General features: G+C 49.8%; 1 protein-coding gene across 7 annotated transcripts in view; it reads right to left on the bottom strand.

The window, feature by feature from the left end:
• The window catches only part of LOC141265403 (collagen alpha-2(VI) chain-like), a 704,763-nt gene that overhangs the window by 168,974 nt on the left and 509,690 nt on the right, over positions 1–26,099 (bottom strand). For 6 of the 7 annotated variants that reach the window (XM_073678444.1, XM_073678445.1, XM_073678448.1 and 3 more), the window contains one exon: positions 16,539–16,574. The exons of the other annotated variant lie outside the window; for it this stretch is intronic. In XM_073678444.1, the coding sequence (XP_073534545.1) occupies positions 16,539–16,574 (36 nt within the window). The remainder of the gene's footprint in view (positions 1–16,538; positions 16,575–26,099) is intronic. 7 annotated transcript variants of the gene reach the window in all.

Here is a 26,099-nt window from a genome sequence, read left to right as displayed (position 1 = left end):
GTATGTGTGGGCAGGTGTGTGTGTGTGTGTGTGTCTGTGGGGGCAAGTGTGTGTGTGTGTCTGTGGGGGCAGGTGTGTGTGTGTCTGTGTGGGCAGGTGTGTGTGTGTCTGTGTGGGCAGGTGTGTGTGTGTCTGTGTGGGCAGGTGTGTGTGTGTGTGTGTCTGTGGGGGCAGGTGTGTGTGTGTGTGTGTCTGTGGGGGCAGGTGTGTGTGTGTATGTGTGGGCAGGTGTGTGTGTGTGTGTGTCTGTGGGGGCAAGTGTGTGTGTGTGTCTGTGGGGGCAGGTGTGTGTGTGTCTGTGTGGGCAGGTGTGTGTGTGTCTGTGTGGGCAGGTGTGTGTGTGTGTGTCTGTGGGGGCAGGTGTGTGTGTGTGTCTGTGGGGGTGTGTGTGTGTCTGTGTGGGCAGGTGTGTGTGTGTGTGTCTGTGTGGGCAGGTGTGTGTGTGTGTGTCTGTGTGGGCAGGTGTGTGTGTGTGTGTGTGTGTCTGTGTGGGCAGGTGTGTGTGTGTGTCTGTGTGGGCAGGTGTGTGTGTGTGTCTGTGTGGGCAGGTGTGTGTGTGTATGTGTGGGCAGGTGTGTGTGTGTGTGTGTCTGTGGGGGCAGGTGTGTGTGTGTGTGTGTGTGTCTGTGGGGGCAGGTGTGTGTGTGTGTGTCTGTGTGGGCAGGTGTGTGTGTGTGTGTCTGTGTGGGCAGGTGTGTGTGTGTGTCTGTGTGGGCAGGTGTGTGTGTGTCTGTGTGGGCAGGTGTGTGTGTGTGTCTGTGTGGGCAGGTGTGTGTGTGTGTGTGTCTGTGTGGGCAGGTGTGTGTGTGTGTGTCTGTGTGGGCAGGTGTGTGTGTGTGTGTCTGTGTGGGCAGGTGTGTGTGTGTGTGTCTGTGTGGGCAGGTGTGTGTGTGTCTGTGTGGGCAGGTGTGTGTGTGTGTGTGTCTGTGTGGGCAGGTGTGTGTGTGTCTGTGTGGGCAGGTGTGTGTGTGTGTGTGTCTGTGGGGGCAGGTGTGTGTGTGTCTGTGGGGGCAAGTGTGTGTGTGTGTCTGTGGGGGCAGGTGTGTGTGTGTGTCTGTGTGGGCAGGTGTGTGTGTGTGTGTGTCTGTGGGGGCAGGTGTGTGTGTGTGTGTCTGTGTGGGCAGGTGTGTGTGTGTCTGTGTCTGTGGGGGCAGGTGTGTGTGTGTGTGTGTCTGTGGGGGCAGGTGTGTGTGTGTATGTGTGGGCAGGTGTGTGTGTGTGTGTGTCTGTGGGGGCAAGTGTGTGTGTGTGTCTGTGGGGGCAGGTGTGTGTGTGTCTGTGTGGGCAGGTGTGTGTGTGTCTGTGTGGGCAGGTGTGTGTGTGTCTGTGTGGGCAGGTGTGTGTGTGTGTGTGTCTGTGGGGGCAGGTGTGTGTGTGTGTGTGTCTGTGGGGGCAGGTGTGTGTGTGTATGTGTGGGCAGGTGTGTGTGTGTGTGTGTCTGTGGGGGCAAGTGTGTGTGTGTGTCTGTGGGGGCAGGTGTGTGTGTGTCTGTGTGGGCAGGTGTGTGTGTGTCTGTGTGGGCAGGTGTGTGTGTGTGTGTCTGTGGGGGCAGGTGTGTGTGTGTGTCTGTGGGGGTGTGTGTGTGTCTGTGTGGGCAGGTGTGTGTGTGTGTGTGTGTCTGTGTGGGCAGGTGTGTGTGTGTGTGTCTGTGTGGGCAGGTGTGTGTGTGTGTGTGTGTCTGTGTGGGCAGGTGTGTGTGTGTGTCTGTGTGGGCAGGTGTGTGTGTGTGTCTGTGTGGGCAGGTGTGTGTGTGTGTGTGTCTGTGTGGGCAGGTGTGTGTGTGTGTGTGTCTGTGTGGGCAGGTGTGTGTGTGTCTGTGTGTGTGTGTCTGTGTGGGCAGGTGTGTGTGTGTGTGTCTGTGTGTGTGTGTGTGTGTGTCTGTGTGGGCAGGTGTGTGTGTGTGTGTGTGTCTGTGTGGGCAGGTGTGTGTGTGTCTGTGTGTGTGTGTCTGTGTGGGCAGGTGTGTGTGTGTGTGTCTGTGTGTGTGTGTGTGTGTGTCTGTGTGGGCAGGTGTGTGTGTGTGTGTGTGTGTCTGTGTGGGCAGGTGTGTGTGTGTCTGTGGGGGCAGGTGTGTGTGTGTGTGTCTGTGGGCAGGTGTGTGTGTGTGTGTCTGTGGGGGCAGGTGTGTGTGTGTGTGTCTGTGGGGGCAGGTGTGTGTGTGTGTCTGTGGGGGCAGGTGTGTGTGTGTGTGTGTGTGTCTGTGTGGGCAGGTGTGTGTGTGTGTGTGTGTGTCTGTGTGGGCAGGTGTGTGTGTGTGTGTCTGTGTGGGCAGGTGTGTGTGTGTGTCTGTGTGGGCAGGTGTGTGTGTGTGTGTCTGTGTGGGCAGGTGTGTGTGTGTGTGTGTGTGTCTGTGTGGGCAGGTGTGTGTGTGTGTGTCTGTGTGGGCAGGTGTGTGTGTGTGTGTCTGTGTGGGCAGGTGTGTGTGTGTCTGTGTGGGCAGGTGTGTGTGTGTCTGTGTGGGCAGGTGTGTGTGTGTGTCTCTGTGTGGGCAGGTGTGTGTATGTCTATGTGGGCAGGTGTGTATGTGTGTGTGTGTGTCTGTGTGGGCAGGTGTGTGTGTGTGTGTCTGTGGGGGCAGGTGTGTGTGTGTGTGTGTGTCTGTGTGGGCAGGTGTGTGTGTGTGTGTCTGTGTGGGCAGGTGTGTGTGTGTGTGTCTGTGTGGGCAGGTGTGTGTGTGTCTGTGTGGGCAGGTGTGTGTGTGTGTGTCTGTGTGGGCAGGTGTGTGTGTGTGTCTCTGTGTGGGCAGGTGTGTGTATGTCTATGTGGGCAGGTGTGTATGTGTGTGTGTGTGTCTGTGTGGGCAGGTGTGTGTGTGTGTGTCTGTGGGGGCAGGTGTGTGTGTGTGTGTGTGTCTGTGGGGGCAGGTGTGTGTGTGTGTGTCTGTGGGGGCAGGTGTGTGTGTGTGTGTGTGTCTGTGTGGGCAGGTGTGTGTGTGTGTGTCTGTGTGGGCAGGTGTGTGTGTGTGTGTCTGTGTGGGCAGGTGTGTGTGTGTGTGTCTGTGTGGGCAGGTGTGTGTGTGTGTCTCTGTGTGGGCAGGTGTGTGTATGTCTATGTGGGCAGGTGTGTATGTGTGTGTGTGTGTCTGTGTGGGCAGGTGTGTGTGTGTGTGTGTCTGTGTGGGCAGGTGTGTGTGTGTGTGTGTCTGTGTGGGCAGGTGTGTGTGTGTGTGTGTGTCTGTGGGGGCAGGTGTGTGTGTGTGTGTGTCTGTGGGGGCAGGTGTGTGTGTGTGTATGTGTGGGCAGGTGTGTGTGTGTGTGTCTGTGGGGGCAAGTGTGTGTGTGTCTGTGGGGGCAGGTGTGTGTGTGTGTGTCTGTGTGGGCAGGTGTGTGTGTGTGTGTCTGTGGGGGCAGGTGTGTGTGTGTGTGTGTGTCTGTGGGGGCAGGTGTGTGTGTGTGTGTCTGTGGGGGCAGGTGTGTGTGTGTGTGTGTGTCTGTGGGGGCAGGTGTGTGTGTGTGTGTCTGTGGGGGTGTGTGTGTGTGTCTGTGTGGGCAGGTGTGTGTGTGTGTGTGTGTCTGTGTGGGCAGGTGTGTGTGTGTGTCTGTGTGGGCAGGTGTGTGTGTGTGTGTGTGTCTGTGTGGGCAGGTGTGTGTGTGTGTGTCTGTGTGGGCAGGTGTGTATGTGTGTGTGTGTGTCTGTGTGGGCAGGTGTGTGTGTGTGTGTGTCTGTGTGGGCAGGTGTGTGTGTGTGTGTCTGTGGGGGCAGGTGTGTGTGTGTGTGTCTGTGGGGGCAGGTGTGTGTGTGTGTCTGTGGGGGCAGGTGTGTGTGTGTATGTGTGGGCAGGTGTGTGTGTGTGTGTGTGTGTCTGTGGGGGCAAGTGTGTGTGTGTGTCTGTGTGGGCAGGTGTGTGTGTGTCTGTGTGGGCAGGTGTGTGTGTGTGTGTCTGTGGGGGCAGGTGTGTGTGTGTGTGTCTGTGGGGGCAGGTGTGTGTGTGTGTGTGTCTGTGGGGGCAGGTGTGTGTGTGTGTGTGTCTGTGGGGGCAGGTGTGTGTGTGTGTCTCTGTGGGGGCAGGTGTGTGTGTGTGTGTCTGTGGGGGTGTGTGTGTGTCTGTGTGGGCAGGTGTGTGTGTGTGTGTGTGTCTGTGTGGGCAGGTGTGTGTGTGTGTCTGTGTGGGCAGGTGTGTGTGTGTGTGTGTCTGTGTGGGCAGGTGTGTGTGTGTGTGTGTCTGTGTGGGCAGGTGTGTGTGTGTGTGTGTCTGTGTGGGCAGGTGTGTGTGTGTCTGTGTGTGTGTGTGTCTGTGTGGGCAGGTGTGTGTGTGTGTGTGTCTGTGTGTGTGTGTGTGTCTGTGTGGGCAGGTGTGTGTGTGGGCAGGTGTGTGTGTGTGTGTCTGTGTGGGCAGGTGTGTGTGTGTGTGTCTGTGTGGGCAGGTGTGTGTGTGTGTGTCTGTGTGGGCAGGTGTGTGTGTGTGTGTCTGTGTGGGCAGATGTGTGTGTGTGTGTGTCTGTGTGGGCAGGTGTGTGTGTGTCTGTCTGTGTGGGCAGGTGTGTGTGTGTCTGTCTGTGTGGGCAGGTGTGTGTGTGTGTTTCTGTGTGGGCAGGTGTGTGTGTGTGTCTGTGGGGGCAGGTGTGTGTGTGTGTGTGTATGTGTGGGCAGGTGTGTGTGTGTGTGTGTGTCTGTGTGGGCAGATGTGTGTGTGTGTGTGTCTGTGTGGGCAGGTGTGTGTGTGTCTGTCTGTGTGGGCAGGTGTGTGTGTGTCTGTCTGTGTGGGCAGGTGTGTGTGTGTGTGTCTGTGTGGGCAGGTGTGTGTGTGTGTCTGTGGGGGCAGGTGTGTGTGTGTGTGTGTATGTGTGGGCAGGTGTGTGTGTGTGTGTGTGTCTGTGGGGGCAAGTGTGTGTGTGTGTGTCTGTGGGGGCAGGTGTGTGTGTGTGTGTGTCTGTGTGGGCAGGTGTGTGTGTGTGTCTGTGGGGGCAGGTGTGTGTGTGTGTCTGTGGGTGTGTGTGTGTGTGTCTGTGGGGGTGTGTGTGTGTGTGTCTGTGGGGGTGTGTGTGTGTGTGTCTGTGGGGGTGTGTGTGTGTGTCTGTGTGGGCAGGTGTGTGTGTGTGTGTGTCTGTGTGGGCAGGTGTATGTGTGTGTGTCTGTGTGGGTGTGTGTGTCTGTGTGGGCAGGTGTGTGTGTGTCTGTGTGGGCAGGTGTGTGTGTGTGTCTGTGTGGGCAGGTGTGTGTGTGTGTCTGTGTGTGTCTGTGTGGGCAGGTGTGTGTGTGTGCGTCTGTGTGTGTGTGTGTATGTGTGTGTGTGTGTGGGCAGGTGTGTGTGTTTCTGTGTGGGCAGGTGTGTGTGTGTGTCTGTGTGGGCAGGTGTGTGTGTGTCTGTGTGGGCAGGTGTGTGTGTGTGTGTGTGTCTGTGTGGGCAGGTGCGTGTGGGCAGGTGTGTGGGCAGGTGTGTGGGCAGGTGTGTGGGCAGGTGTGTGGGCAGGTGTGTGGGCAGGTGTGTGGGCAGGTGCGTGGGCAGGTGCGTGGGCAGGTGCGTGTGGGCAGGTGCGTGTGGGCAGGTGGGGGGGGCAGGTGTGTGTGGGCAGTTGTGTGTCTGTGTGGGCAGGTGTGTGTGTGTGTGTCTGTGTGGGCAGGTGTGTGTCTGTGTGGGCAGGGGTGTGTCTGTGGGGGGCAGGTGTGTGTGGGCAGGGGTGTGTCTGTGGGGGGCAGGTGTGTGTGGGCAGGTGTGTGTGTGTGTGTCTGTGTGGGCAGGTGTGTGTGTGTGTGTCTGTGTGGGCAGGTGTGTGTGTGTGTGTCTGTGTGGGCAGGTGCGTGTGTGTGTGTGTCTGTGTGGGCAGGTGCGTGTGTGTGTGTGTCTGTGTGGGCAGGTGTGTGTGTGTGTGTGTCTGTGTGGGCAGGTGTGTGTGTGTGTGTCTGTGTGGGCAGGTGTGTGTGTGTGTGTGGGCAGGTGTGTGTGTGTGTGTGCAGGTGTGTGTGTGTGTCTGTGTGGGCAGGTGTGTGTGTGTGTCTGTGTGGGCAGGTGTGTGTGTGTGTCTGTGTGGGCAGGTGTGTGTGTGTGTCTGTGTGGGCAGGTGTGTGTGTGTCTGTGTGGGCAGGTGTGTGTGTGTCTGTGTGGGCAGGTGTGTGTGTGTCTGTGTGGGCAGGTGTGTGTGTGTGTGTGTCTGTGTGGGCAGGTGTGTGTGTGTGTCTGTGTGGGCAGGTGTGTGTGTGTCTGTGTGGGCAGGTGTGTGTGTGTCTGTGTGGGCAGGTGTGTGTGTGTCTGTGTGGGCAGGTGTGTGTGTGTGTCTGTGTGGGCAGGTGTGTGTGTGTGTGTGTCTGTGTGGGCAGGTGTGTGTGTGTGTGTCTGTGTGGGCAGGTGTGTGTGTGTGTGTCTGTGTGGGCAGGTGTGTGTGTGTGTGTGTCTGTGTGGGCAGGTGTGTGTGTGTGTGTCTGTGTGGGCAGGTGTGTGTGTGTGTGTGTCTGTGTGGGCAGGTGTGTGTGTGTGTGTCTGTGTGGGCAGGTGTGTGTGTGTGTGTCTGTGTGGGCAGGTGTGTGTGTGTGTGTCTGTGTGGGCAGGTGTGTGTGTGTGTGTCTGTGTGGGCAGGTGTGTGTGTGTCTATGTGGGCAGCTGTGTGTGTGTGTGTCTGTGTGGGCAGGTGTGTGTGTGTGTGTCTGTGTGGGCAGGTGTGTGTGTGTCTGTGTGGGCAGGTGTGTGTGTGTCTGTGTGGGCAGGTGTGTGTGTGTCTGTGTGGGCAGGTGTGTGTGTGTGGGCAGGTGTGTGTGTGTGGGCAGGTGTGTGTGTGTGTCTGTGTGGGCAGGTGTGTGTGTGTGTGTGTCTGTGTGGGCAGGTGTGTGTGTGTGTGTCTGTGTGGGCAGGTGTGTGTGTGTGTGTGTGTCTGTGTGGGCAGGTGTGTGTGTGTGTGTCTGTGTGGGCAGGTGTGTGTGTGTGTGTGGGCAGCTGTGTGTGTGTGTGTGTCTGTGTGGGCAGGTGTGTGTGTGTGTGTGGGCAGCTGTGTGTGTGTGTGGGCAGGTTAGAAAGTCTTGCCCTGTTGAACACTTCACCTGACTTGAGGCCACCACCTCTTGGTTGTCCAATGTTCTTGCTTCTCTAGGGCTCTTCTCAGATATTCATTATACCAGCTCCCCAGAATACCAAAGCTAGGGTGGGTGACCGCGAGCCCTGGTGGTGGTCATAACTGCGGCCACCCAGGGGCAATACTCCATAACAACAATCCCCTGAGGTGGTGTAGGATGTAAGGACCTATTCACACTACATTCAGCACTGCATTCAAGTCTTTACACAAGGCTTACAACTGAATCCCTGAAATTCAGGATTGTGCTGTCTGAAATGAGACATCTGAAAGCAGAGCAAATGGAGCCTAAAGATTCAGACTTTAGCCTCGGTTTGCCTTTGTTCAAATCAATGGCTATGTCAAAGCACATCTGAATGCCATTTTTCAGGGATTTAGATAGAAGCCTGGAAAGAGGAGATGAATGCATTGCAAAATTCAGTGTGAATAGGCCCTTATATCTGGAGTCTTGATATTGATGCCACATGCATTTAACTTGTTTTTAATTTAAAAAAAAAAAATACACACACAAATTATACACACACACACTCACTATACATACACACAGGTGTGTGTGTGGGCAGGGGTGTGTGTGTGTGTGTGTGTGTGTGTGTGGGCAGATGTCATTGTGTGATGTCTGTTTGTATGTATTTTTGTGTTTCAAATGTGTTTATGCGTGTCTGTATATGTTTGTGTGTGTGCATGACTGCATGCGGCCTCCTGCTGAGTATAGTTGGCGCCGTGCAGCCTCCTGATGTCTCTGGTGGAGCGCCGTACGGCCCCCCGCTGTGTATAGATGGCTATGAGCGGCCCCCAGCTGTGTATAGATGGCTACGTGCGGCCCCCCGCTGTGTATAGACGGTGCCGTGCGGCCCCCCGCTGTGTATAGATGGCTATGTGCGGCCCCCCGCTGAGTATAGATGTCTACGTGCGGCCTCCCGCTGAGTATAGATGGCGCTGTGCGGCCTCCTGCTGTCTCTGGGGGGAGCGCCGTGTGGCATCTATACTCAGCAGGAGGCCGCACGTAGCCATCTATACACGTATACTCAGCAGGTGGCCGCACGTAGCCATCTATACGGTGCCATCTATACACAGCGGGAGGCCGCACGGCGCCATCTATACACAGCGGGAGGCCGCACGGCACCATCTATACACAGCGGGTGTCTCAGTGCTTTGCAAGAGCAGTCAAATTCTGCTTGACTAATTCTGAGCACCATAAAGTCTGGTTCGCTTCTAACCTGCTGTCTTCATTTTCAGCTTGCTGAATTCTAACTCATTTACTGTCATTCGAGACGATGCCTTTGCTGGTCTCTTTCACCTTGAATACCTGTAAGTGCTCCACTTAATGTCATATTTTTGATTCTGTTCTTCATCTTTTGGCATGTGCAATTGTATGAGCAAGTATTCATATGAATTTATGACCTACTTAAACCTTCGAGGACCTTAAATTTTATTCAATCAAATTTTTTTCCAGTTTAAAACTATGGGACATATATGTGCCTTGGTCCTCAAAGGGTTTTTAAAGGGGCTGCAAACATAAATACGAAAAAAATAATTCAATTAGTGCTTTTTGTGTTCATTTAATTTTTATTTGAAGTCCATTTTTTTATATACCTTGAAATTAAGCCCTACCCCATGGAATGAAGCCCTACCCCATGGAATGAAGCCCTACCCCATGGAATGAAGCCCGACCCCATGGAATGAAGCCCTACCCCATGGAATGAAGCCCTACCCCATGGAATGAAGCCCTACCCCATGGAATGAAGCCCTACCCCATGGAATGAAGCCCTACCTACATGACATCTGAGAGCTACATGGATCCCGCTTGTGAGGTGCCTGTCCGTCACTACTATTCAGTTTTAGGGTCCACTCACTAAGCCATATATTCTCTCATACAAGAGAATAGGGCCAATTATGCTAATGACACTCGGCTCAAACTCTGTCAGAGCTTCAACTGAGTGTGATCCGATTCTCTCGCAGCACAGATATGGAGAAGATGGAGAACTTAATTTCTCCATCTTCTCCATAGTCTCTGAGTGTTCATCGGACTGCACTTGGATGACATCCGAGTGCAGTCTAATGTTTTACGTGCACCCATAGACTTGTATGGGTGCACATGGTCCGAATATCGAATGAGATTATTTTCTCATGCCAATAATCGCAGATCTGCACTGTCCCATAGTATAACATAGGGCCGAGTCCTATCCGATAAAACATCACATAGCATTCGGCCGTGTTATACGACAGTGTGAGCGAGCCCTTAGAGTCCAGGAATATTTACATGCAGATGATGATATTACTCTCCAAGTGTATATTTTTTTAGGCGAGTTCATAGTAAATGCTTTGCCTTTTTGACATGTGATCAACTAAAGAACAAGAAAGATTTAGGACCTCCCCTATAGAGAAACGGAAAATAGTTTGGAGGACTTGCATGTCCTTTTTTATTTATTATGAGAAAATCATAAAAGATCCCGTTTTTTAACCATGCTGTGACTTTCTTCTGAGGGAGAGGGAGAGGGAGAGAGCTGCCCTATTCAGAGTCTGTAATAAGACCTGCTGACAAAAGTGTTGAAGATACAGTCTAATGTGAATTAACAATGAAAAAAAGTTAATTTCACAAATGGCTTGTATTTTTTTTAATACAAACTTTTTTGTGTTTACAGCTCCTGTAAAGGGAATCTGTCATCATGTTTTTGCCACCTAATCTGAGAGCAGCATAATGTAGGGTTAGAGGCACTGATTCCAGTAATGTGTCACTTACTGGGCTGCTTAGTGTTGTTTTGATAAAATCATTGATTTGTCAGAAGGTAATTATCACTAGATGACTAGTAAGTTCTGTAGGACCCCACCCCCATCACTGATCAGTAGATTTCTGTGTACACTGAGCATGGGCAGAAAGCTGCCAATCAGTGGTGTGGGTGGGGCTATACAGAGCGCAGCAATCAGAGAGCTGCTAGATCTGCAGCAGATAAAACGGTGATTTTCTCAAAATGACAACAAGCAGCTGAAAAAGTGACACATCGCTGGAATCAGGGTATCTGCCCCAATATTGTGCTGCTCTCAGATGAGGCAGCACAATTAATATTGTGCCAAATTAATTTTCCGTGAACTATCACATGATCTATCACAGGGGATCATGTGACATGTCACGTGATAAATCAGGTGTGTGTGGGGGGGGGGCCCGCGCCTTCTAAACTGCCCGGGGCCCTTGCTACTCTTAATCCACCCCTGATCCCAGCCCTCAACATTCCTCGAGTCTTCTTGGCAATATGGGCCGTGACCACCTGCAGAGCATTGACATACTGCGCAATAGTCTCACCTTCCCCTTGAATTCGTTTAAATAAGCACATGCGTAAGTTACCAAGGTCAGTAGTGTCACCGTGCATATCTTCCAAATCCCAGTCACTTTTTATATTGTGTCACGGTCCTTAGGTTGTTGGTACATAACAGTCTGTCGTGCCTCCCCATCAGGAGTCAGTAAGACTAGCTCTGCCTGCATGGCTTGGGTCATGGGGTACATCCCGACCATGCTCCAGTCTCTCCACTCAATCCCACGACTGTAAATTATTTCCAGTGAATTTTGGGAGTTTACTGAGCATAACCCCCAGGGCAATACTTCTTACAAGCCCACCATCACCCTGTTTCGCCATTTCTGCACTGGAATGTTGCATCCTGCCGACTACACCAAGTATAAGCAGGTACCAGAATGCAACAGCGGAGACATAGGTGGAACAGGATATTTCTTTTATATGACAATTGATATTAATTATAAAACACGTATTATATGGTAACAATTTCTTAGCAATGTTTGACCGTAAAAGCAGCAGGAAATCACATAGCAGAATAAATCAGAATACACTAGAATTCAGGGGCTAATAGTTTAAAATGATCTACTGGAGGGAAGGGGAACTAGATTGTCATTAACTATACTGGGCAAGAGCAGTCTTTTAAAGCCTTTGCAATACTCTGTTCCTATCACAACTCAGTTTACCCCATCACACTCTATCCACTTTTGCGATGCTGCTCTGGCATCTGCTAGTCCCCGTCTGAGTACTGTCTTTCCCCCTATCCATACCTGGTACCATATGTCCCTGTCAAAAGGTAATGGCCCGTCTCTAGCATCCTTCCTGGTCACCGGCCCGACCGTGAATCTTCAATCTGACACCTCCAGAGCTTCTGCGCCGTCCTGTCGCTGGCGTCTAACTCTGAAAACCGTGCCACTGCAACCTGCTCCCGTCCTCTTGACCGACGACACCCGGGTGAGGAACCTTAACTCGTGTTGCTCGGATCTTCGGGGCTTGACCTTTGACATCTGGGCGGATGCACAGCACTTTTCTTCCTGACAGGAGCTCCAGATGCTGATGTTGCTCCTCCCATCTCTCTCCTGGACGCCATTATCACCTCAGAACTTGCACACGTGCTGTTTTTCTCCTGAGCTGGTTTCGCTGACAACACTGTACCCGGAGTCCTGATCAAACACCTCCCCTCTGCCATGCCTCCTCGCTGTTCTGGTTACACAGTGTCTTGTGCTGACTAGACGTGCACGGCTTTGCTCAATACGAGTGAATTTAGTAAGGCCAAGTACGTTCAGATGTAATGTGGCTGGAGGTGTGAAAATCTCATACTTGCTGTTACATGACCGCCCGCTCCTATTGTCAGCAGTGGGGAATCCTGAAAGCACGCACTGTAAGGATTCAGAGGTCTGAAGTCACAGACTTTAACCTCCAGTCTGGATAACCCCTTTAACGATCAGTGTGGTGATATTAATACTGTATATTCTGGTAATATTTGGTTATCTCTGGTGGTATTTGTTTGTTATATTGCAATATTATTGATATATTTATTATTTAACCTTACATAGCTTTATTAGAAATATTGGTCTTGAGGTAAATCTTAATTACCTCAAAGCAGGGTAATAATAATGGATATCCACATCTGGGGCTTGGAGCCAGGGGGCACAATGGGCCTGTGTTCTTTTAAAAGCTAGGGCTGAATTTGAGTCCCAGACCATCCCTGCAAAAATAAGCCCACTCTCCCAAAAATCTATTAGCTTTTCTAAAATAGCTCATCATAAAAATGCACATATTTAGTGCCACATCAATTGCAATAGCCTGAAGAATAAATGTACAGTACCTCGTTATTTTACTACAAAAAATAAGCAAAAAAAACATTCCTTCTTTTTTTATTCATTCCTCCAAAAAACGGTTCTTATGTATAACTAGATGGTGGCCCGATTCTAATGCATCAGGTATTCTAGAATAGGTATGCGGCCGACCAGGCGCAATTAGCAGAGCGGTGTTTAAATTTTGCGCCAAAATCGCTGATTGGTCGCGTTCGGCAACCGCGACCAATCAGCAAAGCGGTGTTTAAATTTGGCGGCAATATTGGTGATTGGTCGCGGGCGGCAGGCGCAACCAATCAGCGAACCATGTTAGTGAGGACTGGAGAGCGTGTTTAAATTTGGCACCAAAATCGCTGATTAGTCACGACCAATCAGCAGAGCGGTGTTTAAATTTGGCGACAATACTGCTGATTGGTCGCGGCCGGCGACCACGACCAATCAGCAGAGCGATGCAGAGCGGTGTTTAAATTTGGCACCAAAATCGCTGATTGGTTGCCGGCCGCGACCAATCAGCAGAGCGATGCAGAGCGGTGTTTAAATTTGGCGCCAAAAATCGCTGATTGGTTGCCGGCCGCGACCAATCAGCAGAGCGATGCAGAGCGGTGTTTAAATTTGGCGCCAAAAATCGCTGATTGGTTGCCGGCCGCGACCAATCAGCAGAGTGAGGTTTAAATTTGGCGCCAATACTGCTGATTGGTCGTGGCTGGCGTCCGCGACCAATTAGCACAGCAGTGTTTAAATGTCGCGGCAAGATCGGTGATTGGTCGCGGCTGCTATTTAAATGTGGCGCCCAAATCGGTGATTGGTGGCGGGCAGCGGCCGCGACCAATCAGCAGAGCGGTGTTTAACTTTAGCGCCAAGATCACTGATTGGTCTCGTGCGGAGAGCACGACCAATCAGCGAATCGTATTGGTGAGGAGCGGGGAGCGCCGCTGCCTGTGCGGATACTTCCACTCCGAGAAGCCGGGAGATGAGCGACTGCTCGCAGCAGAAGTATCCCGACCCGCAGCGCCGCTCCCCGGTCCTCCCTTCACACCCTAGCCGCTGATGTCCCCACAGTATCCGCATGGTGTTACAAAGATCCGGACATTTGTGTTAAAAATCGCTGATTGGTCGCGGGCGCTGCCCGCGACCAATCACCGATTTGGGCGCCAAATTCAATTATCGGCCGCGACCAATCACCGATCTTGGCTCCACATTTTAACACCGCTGTGCTGATTGGTCGCGGCCGATATTTGAATTTGGTGCCCAAATCGGTGATTGGTCGCGGGAAGCGCCAGCGACCAATCAGCGATTTTTAACACAAATGTCCGGACCTTTGTAACACCATGCGGATACTGTGGGGACATCAGCGGCTAGGGTGTGAAGGGAGGACCGGGGAGCGGCGCTGCGGGTCGGGATACTTCTGCTGCGAGCAATTGCTCATGTCCCGGCTTCTCGGGTCCGCACAGGAAGCGCCGCTCCCCGGTCCTCACTAATATGATTCCGCTCCCCGCTCCTCACCAATACGATTCGCTGATTGGTCGCGCTGTCCACACGCGACCAATCAGTGATCTTGGCGCTAAAGTTAAACACCGCTCTGCTGATTGGTCGCCGACGCTGTGCGCGACCAATCACCGATTTGGGCGGCACATTTAAATAGCGTCCGCGACCAATCAGTACAGCGGTGTTTAAATGTGGAACCAAGATCGGTGATTGGTCGCGGCCGATATTTAAATTTGGCGCCGAAATCGGTGATTGTCGCGGGCAGCGCCAGCGACCAATCAGCGTTTTTTAACACAAATGTCCGGACCTTTTTAACACCATGCAGATACTGTGGGGACATCAGCGGCTAGGGTGTGAAGGGAGGACCGGGGAGCGGCGCTGCGGGTCTGGATACTTCTGCTCCGAGCGCCCGCTCATGTCCCGGGTTCTCGGAGCGGAAGTATCCGCACAGGCAGCGCCGCTGACATCCATGCGGCTAGGGCGTGAAGGGAGGACCGGGGAGCGGCGCTGCGGGTCCAATTGGTCGCGGCCGGTATTTAAATGTGCCGCACAAATCGTTGATTGGTCGCGGACTTGGCCCGCGACCAATCACTGATTTTGCGGCCAAAGTTAAACACTACTGTGCTGATTTGTCACGGACACTGCCCGCGACCAATCACCGATTTGGGCGCCAAATTTAAATATCGGGCGCGACCAATCACCGATCTTGGCTCCACATTTAAACACCGCTGTGCTGATTGGTCGCGGCCAATATTTAAATGTGGCGCCCAAATCCGTGATTGGTCGCGGGCAGCGTCGGCGACCAATCAGCACAGCGGTGTTTAAGTTTTGCGCTAAGATCAGTGATTGGTCGGGTCCGAAGACCGCGACCAATCATCGAATCGTCTTGGTGAGGACCGGGGAGCGGCGCTGCCTGTGCGGGTACTTCCGCTGCGAGAACCCGGGACATAGCGGGCGCTCGCAGCAGAAGTATCCCGACCCGCAGCGCCGCTCCCCGGTCCTCCCTTCTGCATGGAGGTCAGCGGCGCCGGCGGTCCTTCCGCTGATACCGGCCGGGACATGAGCGCCTCGCGCCGCGCATCTCCGTCCCGCAGATGGGTCCGGCGGTCGGGTTCCTTCTGCTGTTGCCGGCCGGGAGATGAGCGCCTTGCGGCGCTCATCTCCCGGCTGCATCGCCGCTCAGCTCCGTCCCGCAGATGAGCCGCTAACGGCCATCTTTTTTCAGAAATCCAGCGGCGCTGATTGGCCGCTGCCGGACCAATGAGCGACGCGGGATTTCCTGGACAGACAGACAGACGGGATAAGACGATTATATATATAGATGGTGTGATTGAATACTGTAATTCGTCCTGCAAAACAGCCCTTGTGTTGCTACATAGATGGAAAATTCTAAATATTATGAACCTTAAAATGTGACAATGTGTGGTCTTGATCTTTAACTTAAGGACTAGGAAATACTTTTTAGATTTTTTTTTTTATTTTGCAATTGACAAATGTGTGAGTGCTTTTTTATGAGCTGGATATTTGACAATATGATGTAATGAAATATGGGAAAACAATTCCAAATGGGATGAAATTGTGAAAAAAAATTCTATTTCACAATTGTTTTTTGGATTTGATTTTCATACCGATCATTGTGCTGTAAAAATGACCTGGAAACATGATTGTCCAGGTTAATGCAATTACACAAAACCAAATCCGCTTAGATTATTTTTCTATTTAAATTAGTTGTAAACTACTTGGACAACTCCTTGTCATACCCCAAGCTTGGCCCCGATAAAATAGAAAAGCTTAAACTTACTACCCGTGCTGGCGCTGTTTCCGCGGTGTCGGCACTGGCTCTCCCATGCTGTTGTTGTGACACATGACCCCGGCGTCACTGTCCCCGCACCTCTTGTCGAATTGAACACGAAGAGGAAGTCAGATCAGCTGCAGCCCGGACTTCCTCTTCATGTTAGATTTGTCCGAAGGAGGGAAAGGGACGCCAGCGCTAATTGGGCACCAGGGTTACATGTCACAACAACCACACGAGAGCCCCGGGACAGCCAGTGTCGACATCGCTGGAACATTGCCAGCACGGGAAGGGAGTATAAACTTTATTTTATTGGGGCCAAACAAACATTTAGATCAAGAAGGAGCTGTCCTAGTAGTGGACAACCCCCTTTAAATGATGAAAAAATACTGAAATTTATAAACACTGGTTTTCCAAGGCCCGTAACTGAGCTGAGTAAGGGTTTGATTTTTGTGTTATGAGCTGACATTTTCATTGATATCAACTTGGGGTACATACAGCGCTTTGATCATATTCTTGCATTTTGTTTTAGGAAGGCGAGGTTTTTAAAAACCATAAAATTTCATTGAATTTTTTTCTTTCTTCCTAGCGTTTACCCTATGGGTTTTACGGATGCAGCGATTATGGGTTTACAGATGCAGCGATACCAAGTATGCGTGTTTTCTTTCTCTATTTTTATTGATGGAAAATGTGGGTGATTTGAATTCATATATTTTGATTTTTTTTTATATTTTTACTTCTTTTTTCTAAATTTTTTTAGTCCTGTATGGGGACTTAAACCTGAGTTACCTGATTCCTTGTACTCTATACTGCAATATCATAATGTTGCAGTAAAAAGAAAAAAGTTAGGGTCTCCTATGGAGCACAACCTGTGGTTGAGCTTCACGAGAACATCAAGATGACAGCCATGGGGGTCTTACCCAGGCCCTCATATGCCATGGAAAGTAATTGCTGCCTTGCGATCGCATCACAAGGGCTGACGGAAGCCGACATGCACAAGCGCTGGCAACCTCTCTATTTAAATGCCGCTGTCAAAGGTTGATAGTGGCATCTTAATGGTTAATAGCTGCAGATGGAGCTCAGCTACTATAAAGTCACATGTTTTAGTAAATCATACAAATAATAAATATAAATATTTATAATATAAGCTACATATTGTTACCGGAAAACCTGGAAGACCAACTTCTCCACGATCACCCTTTGAAAATACAAGGGAAAAAAATAACTGTTGGTTTATAAGGTACACATGGCAACACTTGTGTGAGTAACATTTTTACTTTTCTAATGTGTAGTGTATAATAATTCACTGCAAATCAATAGTATTAACTGTATGCTGTGTATTTGTATCCCTTGTCATTCCAATTTTATATTGAATTGTCTGCAGCCTCATCCAGAAGTTGGAAAACTTGGTCAAAATGTTTCACATGAGAGTTAACAGGGATGTTTCTTCTCTAAGGTCACAATTCATCAACACAGGCAACGTTTTTGCCGGTCTTGATGAGGAGTATCTTCAGAGTGCTCAAATGTTATTGCTAGAGTCACTCCGTGTGCATGATTTGTGACTGTTCGGCATTCCTCACAAGTATTAAAGCTGTCAGTTAGGCCCCATCACACTTAGCGACGCTGCAACGATCCCAACAACGATACGACCTGTCAGGGATCATTGCTGCGTCGCTATGTGGTCGCTGGTGAGCTGTCAAACAGGCAGGCTCACCAACGAGCAGGGGAGCAGCGACATCGTGGAAAGAATCTTTCCACAATGTCCTGTTCCTGGCTACCAGCCTGCTGAAGCAGGAGCAGGCTGGTAACCATGGTAAACATCGGGTTACTAGGGGCACACGCGCACCTAGTAACCCGTTGTTTATCATTGTTACCACTCTGCTACAGTGAGCGGGAGGTTACCGCTCATTTTAGCAGGCTGGTAAACATGATAAACAACAGGTTACTAGGTGCACGTGTTTATCATGGTTACCAGCCTAATCGCTGCTCCCGCTGGTCACACACAGCGATGTGTGCTGACCAGCGGGAGGGCAACGACCAAAAAATGGTCCAGGACACTTTGCAGCAATCAGCGACCTCACAGCAGGGGCCTGATCGCTGCAAAATGTCACACATAGCGACATTGCTGGTGAGGTCGCTGTTGCATCACCAAAACCGTGACACAGCAGCGATCTCGCTATGTGAGACGGGGGCTTAAACATAACGTTCGAGCAAACAGAAAATACTTGGCAGGCACCTGAGCATGCTCACTGAAAGGGTTAACAGAACATGCTAGCTCATCACTAATCTTCACTACAAATCTTACTCCAGTTTGGCATAAAATTCCTGTTATAAAGCACACCACAGGTCATCATGAATTAGACAAGCTGTCTCATCACACCTTGTTTCACCCCTCTCTGCCCATTCTTACTCCAAATTTCTGATGAAAACACTTTGATGAATCGGGGCCTAGTGATTTAAGTGTTTATTTCCCCAAAAGTATATCCTTCCAATAGGGGTCCTATTCTGTACAAAATGCATTAGAAATGTATTACTACCTAAATGTTTCCAATACACAACTGAAACGACATTTTTCCTGGCTGCTTGAGATGAATGTCTCGCTCCGAGAGAAATAAAAATATGAATTGTGACTTAGTAAGTCAGCAGTTGCTTAACTGAAGCATTCGTAGTTGTATATCAAACTTAATATGAATGCTACTTCTGACCATAACAAAGCTGCACTGTGATTCAACTTTGTCGCTTGACATTTTAATAGATGTTCATTTTTTGCTCTACAATTGAGTTTATCCATTCCTCCTACAGGTACATGATCCAGCTTTCCCATGCTGACCTCTCCCTTCCTCTGCTTCTATATACACTTGGTACGTGATCCAGCTTTCCCATGCTGACCTCTCCCTTCCTCTGCTTCCATATACACTTGGTAAGTGATCCAGCTTTCCCATGCTGACCTCTCCCTTCCTCTGCTTCTATATACACTTGGTACGTGATCCAGCTTTCCCATGCTGACCTCTCCCTTCCTCTGCTTCCATATACACTTGGTAAGTGACCCAGCTTTCCCATGCTGACCTCTCCCTTCCTCTGCTTCTACAACCCCTGCCAAAAATTATGGAATCACCGGGCTCGGAGGATGTTCATTCAGTTTAATGTTGTTGAAAAAAAGCAGATCACAGACATGGCACAAAACTAAAGTCATTTCAAATGGCAACTTTAGGGCTTTAAGAAACATTAAAAGAAACCAAGATTAAAAATGTGGTACTCAGTAAGGGTAATTATTTTCAGACCAAGCAGAGTGAAAAAATTATGGAATCACTCAATTCTGAGGAAAAAATTATGGAATCATGAAAAACAAACACACAAAAGAACACTCCAATACATCACTAGTATTTTGTTGCACCACCTCTGGCTTTAATAACAGCTTGCAGTCTCTGAGGCATTGACTTAATGAGTGACAAACAGTACTCTTCATCAATCTGGCTCAAACTTTCTGATTGCTGTTGCCAGATCAGCTTTGCAGACTGGAGCCTTGTCATTGACCATTTTCTTCAACTTCCACCAAAGATTTTCAATTGGATTGAGATCTGGACTATTTGCAGGCCATGACATTGACCTTATGTGTCTTCTTTCAAGGAATGTTTTCACAGTTTTTTCTCTATGGCAAGATGCATTATTATCTTGAAAAATGATGTCATCATCCCCAAACATCCTTTCAATTGATGGGATAAGAAAACTGTCCAAAATATCAATGTAAACTTGGGCATTTATTGAAGATGTAATGACAGCCATCTCCCCAGTGCCTTTACCTGACATGCAGCCCCATATCATCAATGACTGTGGAAATTTGCACGTTCTCTTCATGCAGTCATCTTTATAAGTCTCACAGGAACGGCACCAAACAAAAGTTCCAGCATCATCACCTTGCCCAATGAAGATTCCCGATTCATCACTGAATATGACTTTCATCCAGTTATCCACAGTCCACGATTGCTTTTCCTTAGCCCATTGTAACCTTGTTTTTGTCTGTTTAGGTGTTAATGATGGCTTTTGTTTAGCTATTCTGTATGTAAATCCCATTTCCTTTAGGCGGTTTCTTACAGTTCGGCCGCTGACATTGACTCCAGTTTCCTCCTATTCGTTCCTCATTTGTTTTGTTGTGCATTTCCTGTTTTGGAGACATATTGCGTTAAGTTTCCGGTCTTGACGCTTTGATGTCTTCCTTGGTCTACCAGTATGTTTGCCTTTAACAACCTTCCCATGTTGTTTGTATTTGGTCCAGCTTTTAGACACAGCTGACTGTGAACAACCAACATCTTTTGCAACATTGCGTGATTATTTACCTGCTTTTAAGAATTTGATAATCCTCTCCTTTGTCTCAATTGACATCGCTTTTGTTGGAGCCATGATTCATGTCAGTACACTTGGTGCAACAGCTCTCCAAGGTGTGATCACTCCTTTTTAGATGCAGACTAACGAGCAGATCTAATTTGATGCAGGTGTTCGTTTTGGAAATGAAGATTTACAGGGTGATTCCATAATTTTTCCCTCAGAATTGAGTGATTCCATAATTTTTTCCCTCTGCTTAGTCTGAAAAAAATTACCCTTACTGAGTACCACATTTTTAATCATGATTTCTTTTAGTGTTTCTTAAAGCCCTAAAGTTCCCATTTGAAATTACTTTAGCTTTGTGCCATGTCTGTGATCTGCTTTTTTTCAACAACATTAAACAACTGAATGAACATCCTCCGAGCCCGATTATTCCATAATTTTTGCCAGGGGTTGTATATACACTTGGTACGTGATCCAGCTTTCCCATGCTGTTCTCTCGCTGCCTCTCCTTCAATATACACTTGGTACGTGATCCAGCTATCCCATGCTGACGTCTCCCTTCCTCTGCTTCTATATACACTTGGTACGTAATCCAGCTTTCCCATGCTGACATCTCCCTTCCTCTAATTCTATATACATGTGGCGCCCCTGCGGGTTCAGTTGCCACAGAGGTACTGCATCTCACCCAGAGGTGTGGTACCCCACTCTCAGGTAAGGAGGGAGTACTGCCCGGGACCCAAACACCTGCATTCATTACACTTCACTTCAGAGGGCAGGGTGAGATTGCTCCTAAGGGAGAGCACAGTCCCTGGTTCCTGGCTGGAGGGTGGAACCATGTAGTAGGAGTGGGTGGAGGAAGATGTTTAGGGGAGCACTTCAGGAGGAGTATATACAGGAAAGCCATCTTGGGAGTGGTCAGAACAGTCAGAGGAAAACAGTCAGAGGAAACCGACTATGAGGGTGGTATGAGGGCCCAACGTGCAGGACAAGACGCAGGATGCTTGGCATTTGCCACATTACACCAGGATTGGCAAAGTCGCCACTGGTGCCCTGTGCTCTCCACAGATGAAAGCAGGTTCACACTGAGCACATGTGACAGACGTGACAGAGTCTGGAGACGCCGTGGAGAGCGATCTGCCGCCTGCAACATCCTTCAGCATGACAGGTTTGGCATTGGGTCAGTAATGGTGTGAGGTGGCATTTCTTTGGAGGGCCGCACAGCCCTCCATGTGCTCACCAGAGGTAGCCTGACTTCCATTAGGTACAGAGATGAGATCCTCAGACACCTTGTGAGACCATATGCTGGTGTGGTTGGCCCTGGGTTCCTCCTAATGCAGGACAATGCCAGACCTTATGTGGCTGGAGTGTGTCAGCAGTTCCTGCAGGATGAAGGCATTGAAGGCACTGGCCCGCCCGTTCCCCAGACCTGAATCCGATTGAGCACATCTGGGACATCATGTCTCGCTCCATCCACCAATGTCACGTTGCACCACAGACTGTCCAGGAGTTGGCGGATGTTTTAGTCCAGGTCTGGAAGGAGATCTCACAGGAGACCATCCGCAACCTTATCAGGAGCATGCTCAGGCGTTGTAGGGAGGTCATACAGGCACATGGAGGCCACACAATACTGAGCCTCATTTTGACTTGTTTTAAGGACATTACATCAAAATTGGATCAGCCTGTAGTGTGTTTTTCCACTTTAATTTTAGGGGTGACTCCAAATCCAGGCCTCCATTGGTTAATAAATTTGATTTCCATTGATGATTTTTGTGTGATTTTGTTGTCAGCATATTCAATTTTGTACAGAACAAAGTATTCAATGAGAATATTTCATTCATTCAGATCTAGGATGTGTTATTTGAGTGTTCCCTTTATTTTTTTTTTAGCATTGTACTTCAACTAACTACTGCCTCCCACTCTTTTGTGACCTTGTTTACTTGGCCCTTGAATACCCTGCATCTGAGTTATCCTTAATCAGCTGATCAAGATGAGCACCACTCCCCTCTGGTTCACACCTGAATGCATTCTGTAGCCCATATATTGTGAACAAGGAGTCTGCTAAAGACGTAGTCTGCAGTGTATTGCCTTAAGTGTGAGATCTGAATTATCCCTGAATTGAACTTGAAGGTAACTGGATACTTGGACACTGTAAACAATGTTTGTCTTTGTTTTTTCACTCTCTCTTCTATAATCCTTCACTTTTTACAACCACCCCTAATCCCTACACCCAGCAACGAACTCTTCATATCTCCCTTCATCCTCCCCATTCATCTCACCTCCTCCTCATATCTGTTCCTCATCATTCAATCCTGTGTCTCTAAGCACAGGCAGTCACCTCATGGTCTCTCCTGCTCCCACCTACTAACACTTTCTCTTCTCCTCCTCACTGCTGGCGACATCTCCTCTAATCCTGGCCCTCCTCACCACTAGTGTTGAGCCACCCCCGTAGTGTTCGAGTTCGGTTCGTCGAACACCCGTGTGTTCGCCGAACTGTTCGTCGAACACCTTCGAACACCGTTAAAACCAATGGCAGGCAAACAAAAACACATAGAAACACATAGAAAACACCTTCAAAGGTGTCCAAAAGCTGACAAACTGCTCAGAAGACACAACTAACACATGGAAAAGTGACAAGTACATATAGTCATGCGAAAAGAAAAGAGGTGGAGGAGTAAAAGGAGGGGGAGACACAGATATAGGCATGTCATGCCCTTCTAAAATCCAAAAAGTGAGAAGCCGACACGGCCAGTCCGCTCCTGCCCGTGCCACCTCCGTGTCGCCGGGTTAGTGCCAGAGCCGCGGTGAACCCTGATGGCCAGCCCCCCTCTCCCAATACTGGTGTCTGTCCGCTGGTGGGTCGAGCGAGCCCCCCTGTGGTGGAGGCAGCTCTAAGCTTTTTAATTTAAATTGTCTCTCTAATTTGAATGAATACACTTTAAATCCATTTACAAGGATCTATTGGAGGGCAAGTCTCATGCCAGCAGCCGCGTAATTCCAGCTCCAGTAGCGTCCACTAAAGCTGCTGCAGTTAAAAAGCTTTCATAAGGATCGAGCTCGGCTGTCCACCGCAAGGCATCCTACTGCCAGTCCCAGCCCCTATGCCTTGGGGTGCCTCCTGATGCTCTTCACTGAGTATCCCATGGTCCCGAAGCATTTCCTTTGAAAAAATTAAGTGTCCAAACTACAGGTGGTGTAGCTTGCTTAACAGCCGGGATAATCCGCTGACTAGCAGACACTGCTACTAGGCACAAAGTATTTCCTGGGCTAGATGCAGTTAAAAATTTGTAATTAGATACTCTCGTTGGATGCTGAGAAAGCATTCCATAGAGTCTCTTGGGGCACGCCATATATGATTCTCTTAAAAAGCTTGGGGTAGGGGTCTAGGGGACCCTTTTATAGCCAAAATCACGGCCCTGTATCACAATACGTCACCTAGGCTGAAGATAAATGGAACTGTAGCACCCTGAGGGCTCGGTTGCTACAGAGGTATTGCACCTCACCCAGAGGTGTGATATCTCACTCTCAGGTAAGGATGGAGTGTGGATCAGGACCCGACACCTGCATGCATTACACCACATTGCCGTGGGGCAGGGCGACCAATATGCCTCTGAGATGGGCACGACAGTCCCTGTCCCTGGCTGGAGTGGGGGGAGGGAACACTGAGGAAGGGGAACCCTGTAGTGCAGGAGCAGGGAGGAAGCAGTTCCTGGGTGCATTGAGAAGGGAGTATAAAAGGTGGGCACCATCTTAGTTCAGTGCAGAGAAGTCTGAGCAGAAGTGGCAGGGAGCAGGGGCTCTGCATGAGCTCTGCTCCGGAGGCGGGCCTAGTAGCAGAGGCCCAGGCCTGGAAGAGGGAGAAGGAAGGAAGGAAGAGGAGCGGAGAAGGCTCCAGGAACGAGGAATGAAGGGATCCCAGGGGTGCGGACGGGCGAGTCGCCACCGCACGCCCGAATCCACCTGCGTGGAGGGGTCAGGCCAAAGGGGGAGACCGGTCCCCGAAACTAGTGGAGGCAGGAAATGACCCTCAGCTAGAAACCGGAGGCTGTGACATTTTATGTGGCGCAGCCCCTCGCTACACCCGCTAGGAAGGCACCACATAGGGTCAGGGAAACTGGCGCCAAGTTTACCAAGAGGAGGCCCGAGGCAGCCGGACAGAAGGGTTGGTAAGAAAGGCCAGACAAAGGACACACAAAGGGGGTCCTGTGAAGCGCTCCAAAGTTATCTGGGAGTTGTCTGAGCCCCTCACCTGGTGAGCACAGTACGACGTGGGCAGCCGTTACCTGCAGACGTGGTCTGGATAATAAGAACTGTGAGTAAAGGCCCTGGACTGCATCACTGACTCCGTGTCGTTACTGCTGCTAACCTGCACCATCACCCCCATCCTCCGCATACACTGCCCTGAGGCTATACTCCTCCCGTGGGGAGTTATGCTACGCTCTGCTGCACCCACAACACCAGCCTCAGCGGTCTGCCCTGCAGCGGCGGTTCACTCTGACCGCAATCCACGAGAGGCGTAGTCAGACATTTAAACATCAAAACCACATAAATAGTTCCGCCACTGGTTTGACCACCCTGAGCCACGGAACCGGGTCGCCGCCACGAAGACTACAACCACCAGCATCCCCCAAAAAGGGTCCGGCTCCGGGTGTCCCAAGGCCCAGGGGGTGCATCAGAACATTTTCATCACCTTTCATAATCACCAATGGGACAAGGCAGGGATGTCCTCTGTCCCCTCTCTTATACATCCTAGTGACGGAGCACCTGCTCTCATCAATTCGCCATAACCCTAATATTAGGTGGATTGAGGTGGGAGGCACCGAGTACAAGTGCTCTCTATTTGCTGATGATGTCCTAGTATATATCACTCAATCACATATATCCATCCATGCTGTTATGGCTGAAATAGATCACTTTGTTACATGGTCAAATTTTAAAATCAATGCAGCGAAGTCTGAGGCCCTCGATGTCTCCCTCCCCAAATCCATATAGGATTCCATCCAGTCCAACTTTCCCTTTGCCTGGCCCTCACAGGGTATCAAATACTTAGGAATTCCTATTCATAGAGACCTCTCCCATCTATGTTATCTTAATTTTGGGCCCTTTATTGAACAACTCCATACAGACCACGGTTGGCAAGTTAGAACTGTAAGATTCACTACGTGAACCACTGGTGTTTTGTGGAAAAGCACATGTACACTGTGTTCCAAATTATTATGCAAAAAGTGTTTAGGAGTGATAAGGGAAGAATTTGTTTGTTTGTCAGTTAAACTCATTGATGGTGATGTGTGTCAGGGCTCTTTATATCACTGTAAGCAATTGCAGACACCTGTGCTAATTAGTTTGGCAGGTGTGTCCAATGAAAGGCAAGACTACTTAAGAAGGCTGTCTCACATTATTAAGCAGCCTACATTTTCTGCCAAAATGGGAAAGAAAAAGGATGTGTCGGCTGCTGAGAAGCAACAAATTGTGGAGTGTTTAGGTCAAGGCATGACTACAATCAACATTGTGCGATGATCAGGATGAAGTGTCTTGGCAATCAAGAAGTATGTAGCTGATTCACAGTACACACGTGTGCGTGCTGATAAGGGCAAATTGAGGACTCTTTCCTACAGGCAATTACGTCAGGTTGAAAGAGCAGCGGCAAAAAAGCCTTGTCATAGCAGCAGACAAGTTTTTGAAGCTGCTTGTGCCTCCAACGTCCCCCGAACAACAAGATGCAGGGTCCTTCAGAGGTTTGCAGCTGTGCATACGCCATCCTGTCGACCTCCTCTATCCACTTCACACAAGCAGAAACGGCTCCAGTGGGCCAAACATTACATGAAGACTGATTTCAAAACTGTTTTGTTCACGGATGAGTGCCGTGCAGCGCTCGATGGTCCAGATGGATGGAGTGGAGGATGGCTGGTTGATGGACACCCCACGCAAACACGGCTACAGCGCCAACAAGGAGGAGGTGGAGTAATGTTTTGGGCTGGAATCATGGGGAGAGAGATTGTCGGCCCCTTTAGGATCCCTGAAGGTGCTAAAGATGAACTCCATAATGTATGTGGATTTTCTCAAACAGCACTTCCTGCCATGGTTCAAGAAGAAGAACCGTGTATTTCACAGCAAGATCTTTTTTCTGCATGATAATGCACCATCTCATGCTGCACATAAAACATCTGCATCTCTGGCTGATATGGGCATAAAAGGGGACAAACTTATGGTGTGACCCCCATGCTCCCCTGACCTCTACCCCATTCAGAACCTCTGGAGCATCATCAAAAGGAGTGTCTATGATGGCGGGAGGCAGTTCACATCTAAGCAACAGCTCTGGGAGGGTATTCTGTCCTCATGCAAAACAATTGAAGCAGAAACCATCCAAAACCTGACAAATTCAATGGACGAGAGAGTTCAGAAG

The sequence above is a fragment of the Phyllobates terribilis genome, unplaced genomic scaffold (genome assembly GCF_046119375.1).
Source record: "Phyllobates terribilis strain yellow unplaced genomic scaffold, ASM4611937v1 Scaffold_4__5_contigs__length_816908805, whole genome shotgun sequence".
NCBI lineage: Eukaryota > Metazoa > Chordata > Amphibia > Anura > Dendrobatidae > Phyllobates > Phyllobates terribilis.
This window is presented reverse-complemented; position numbering and strand designations above follow the sequence as displayed.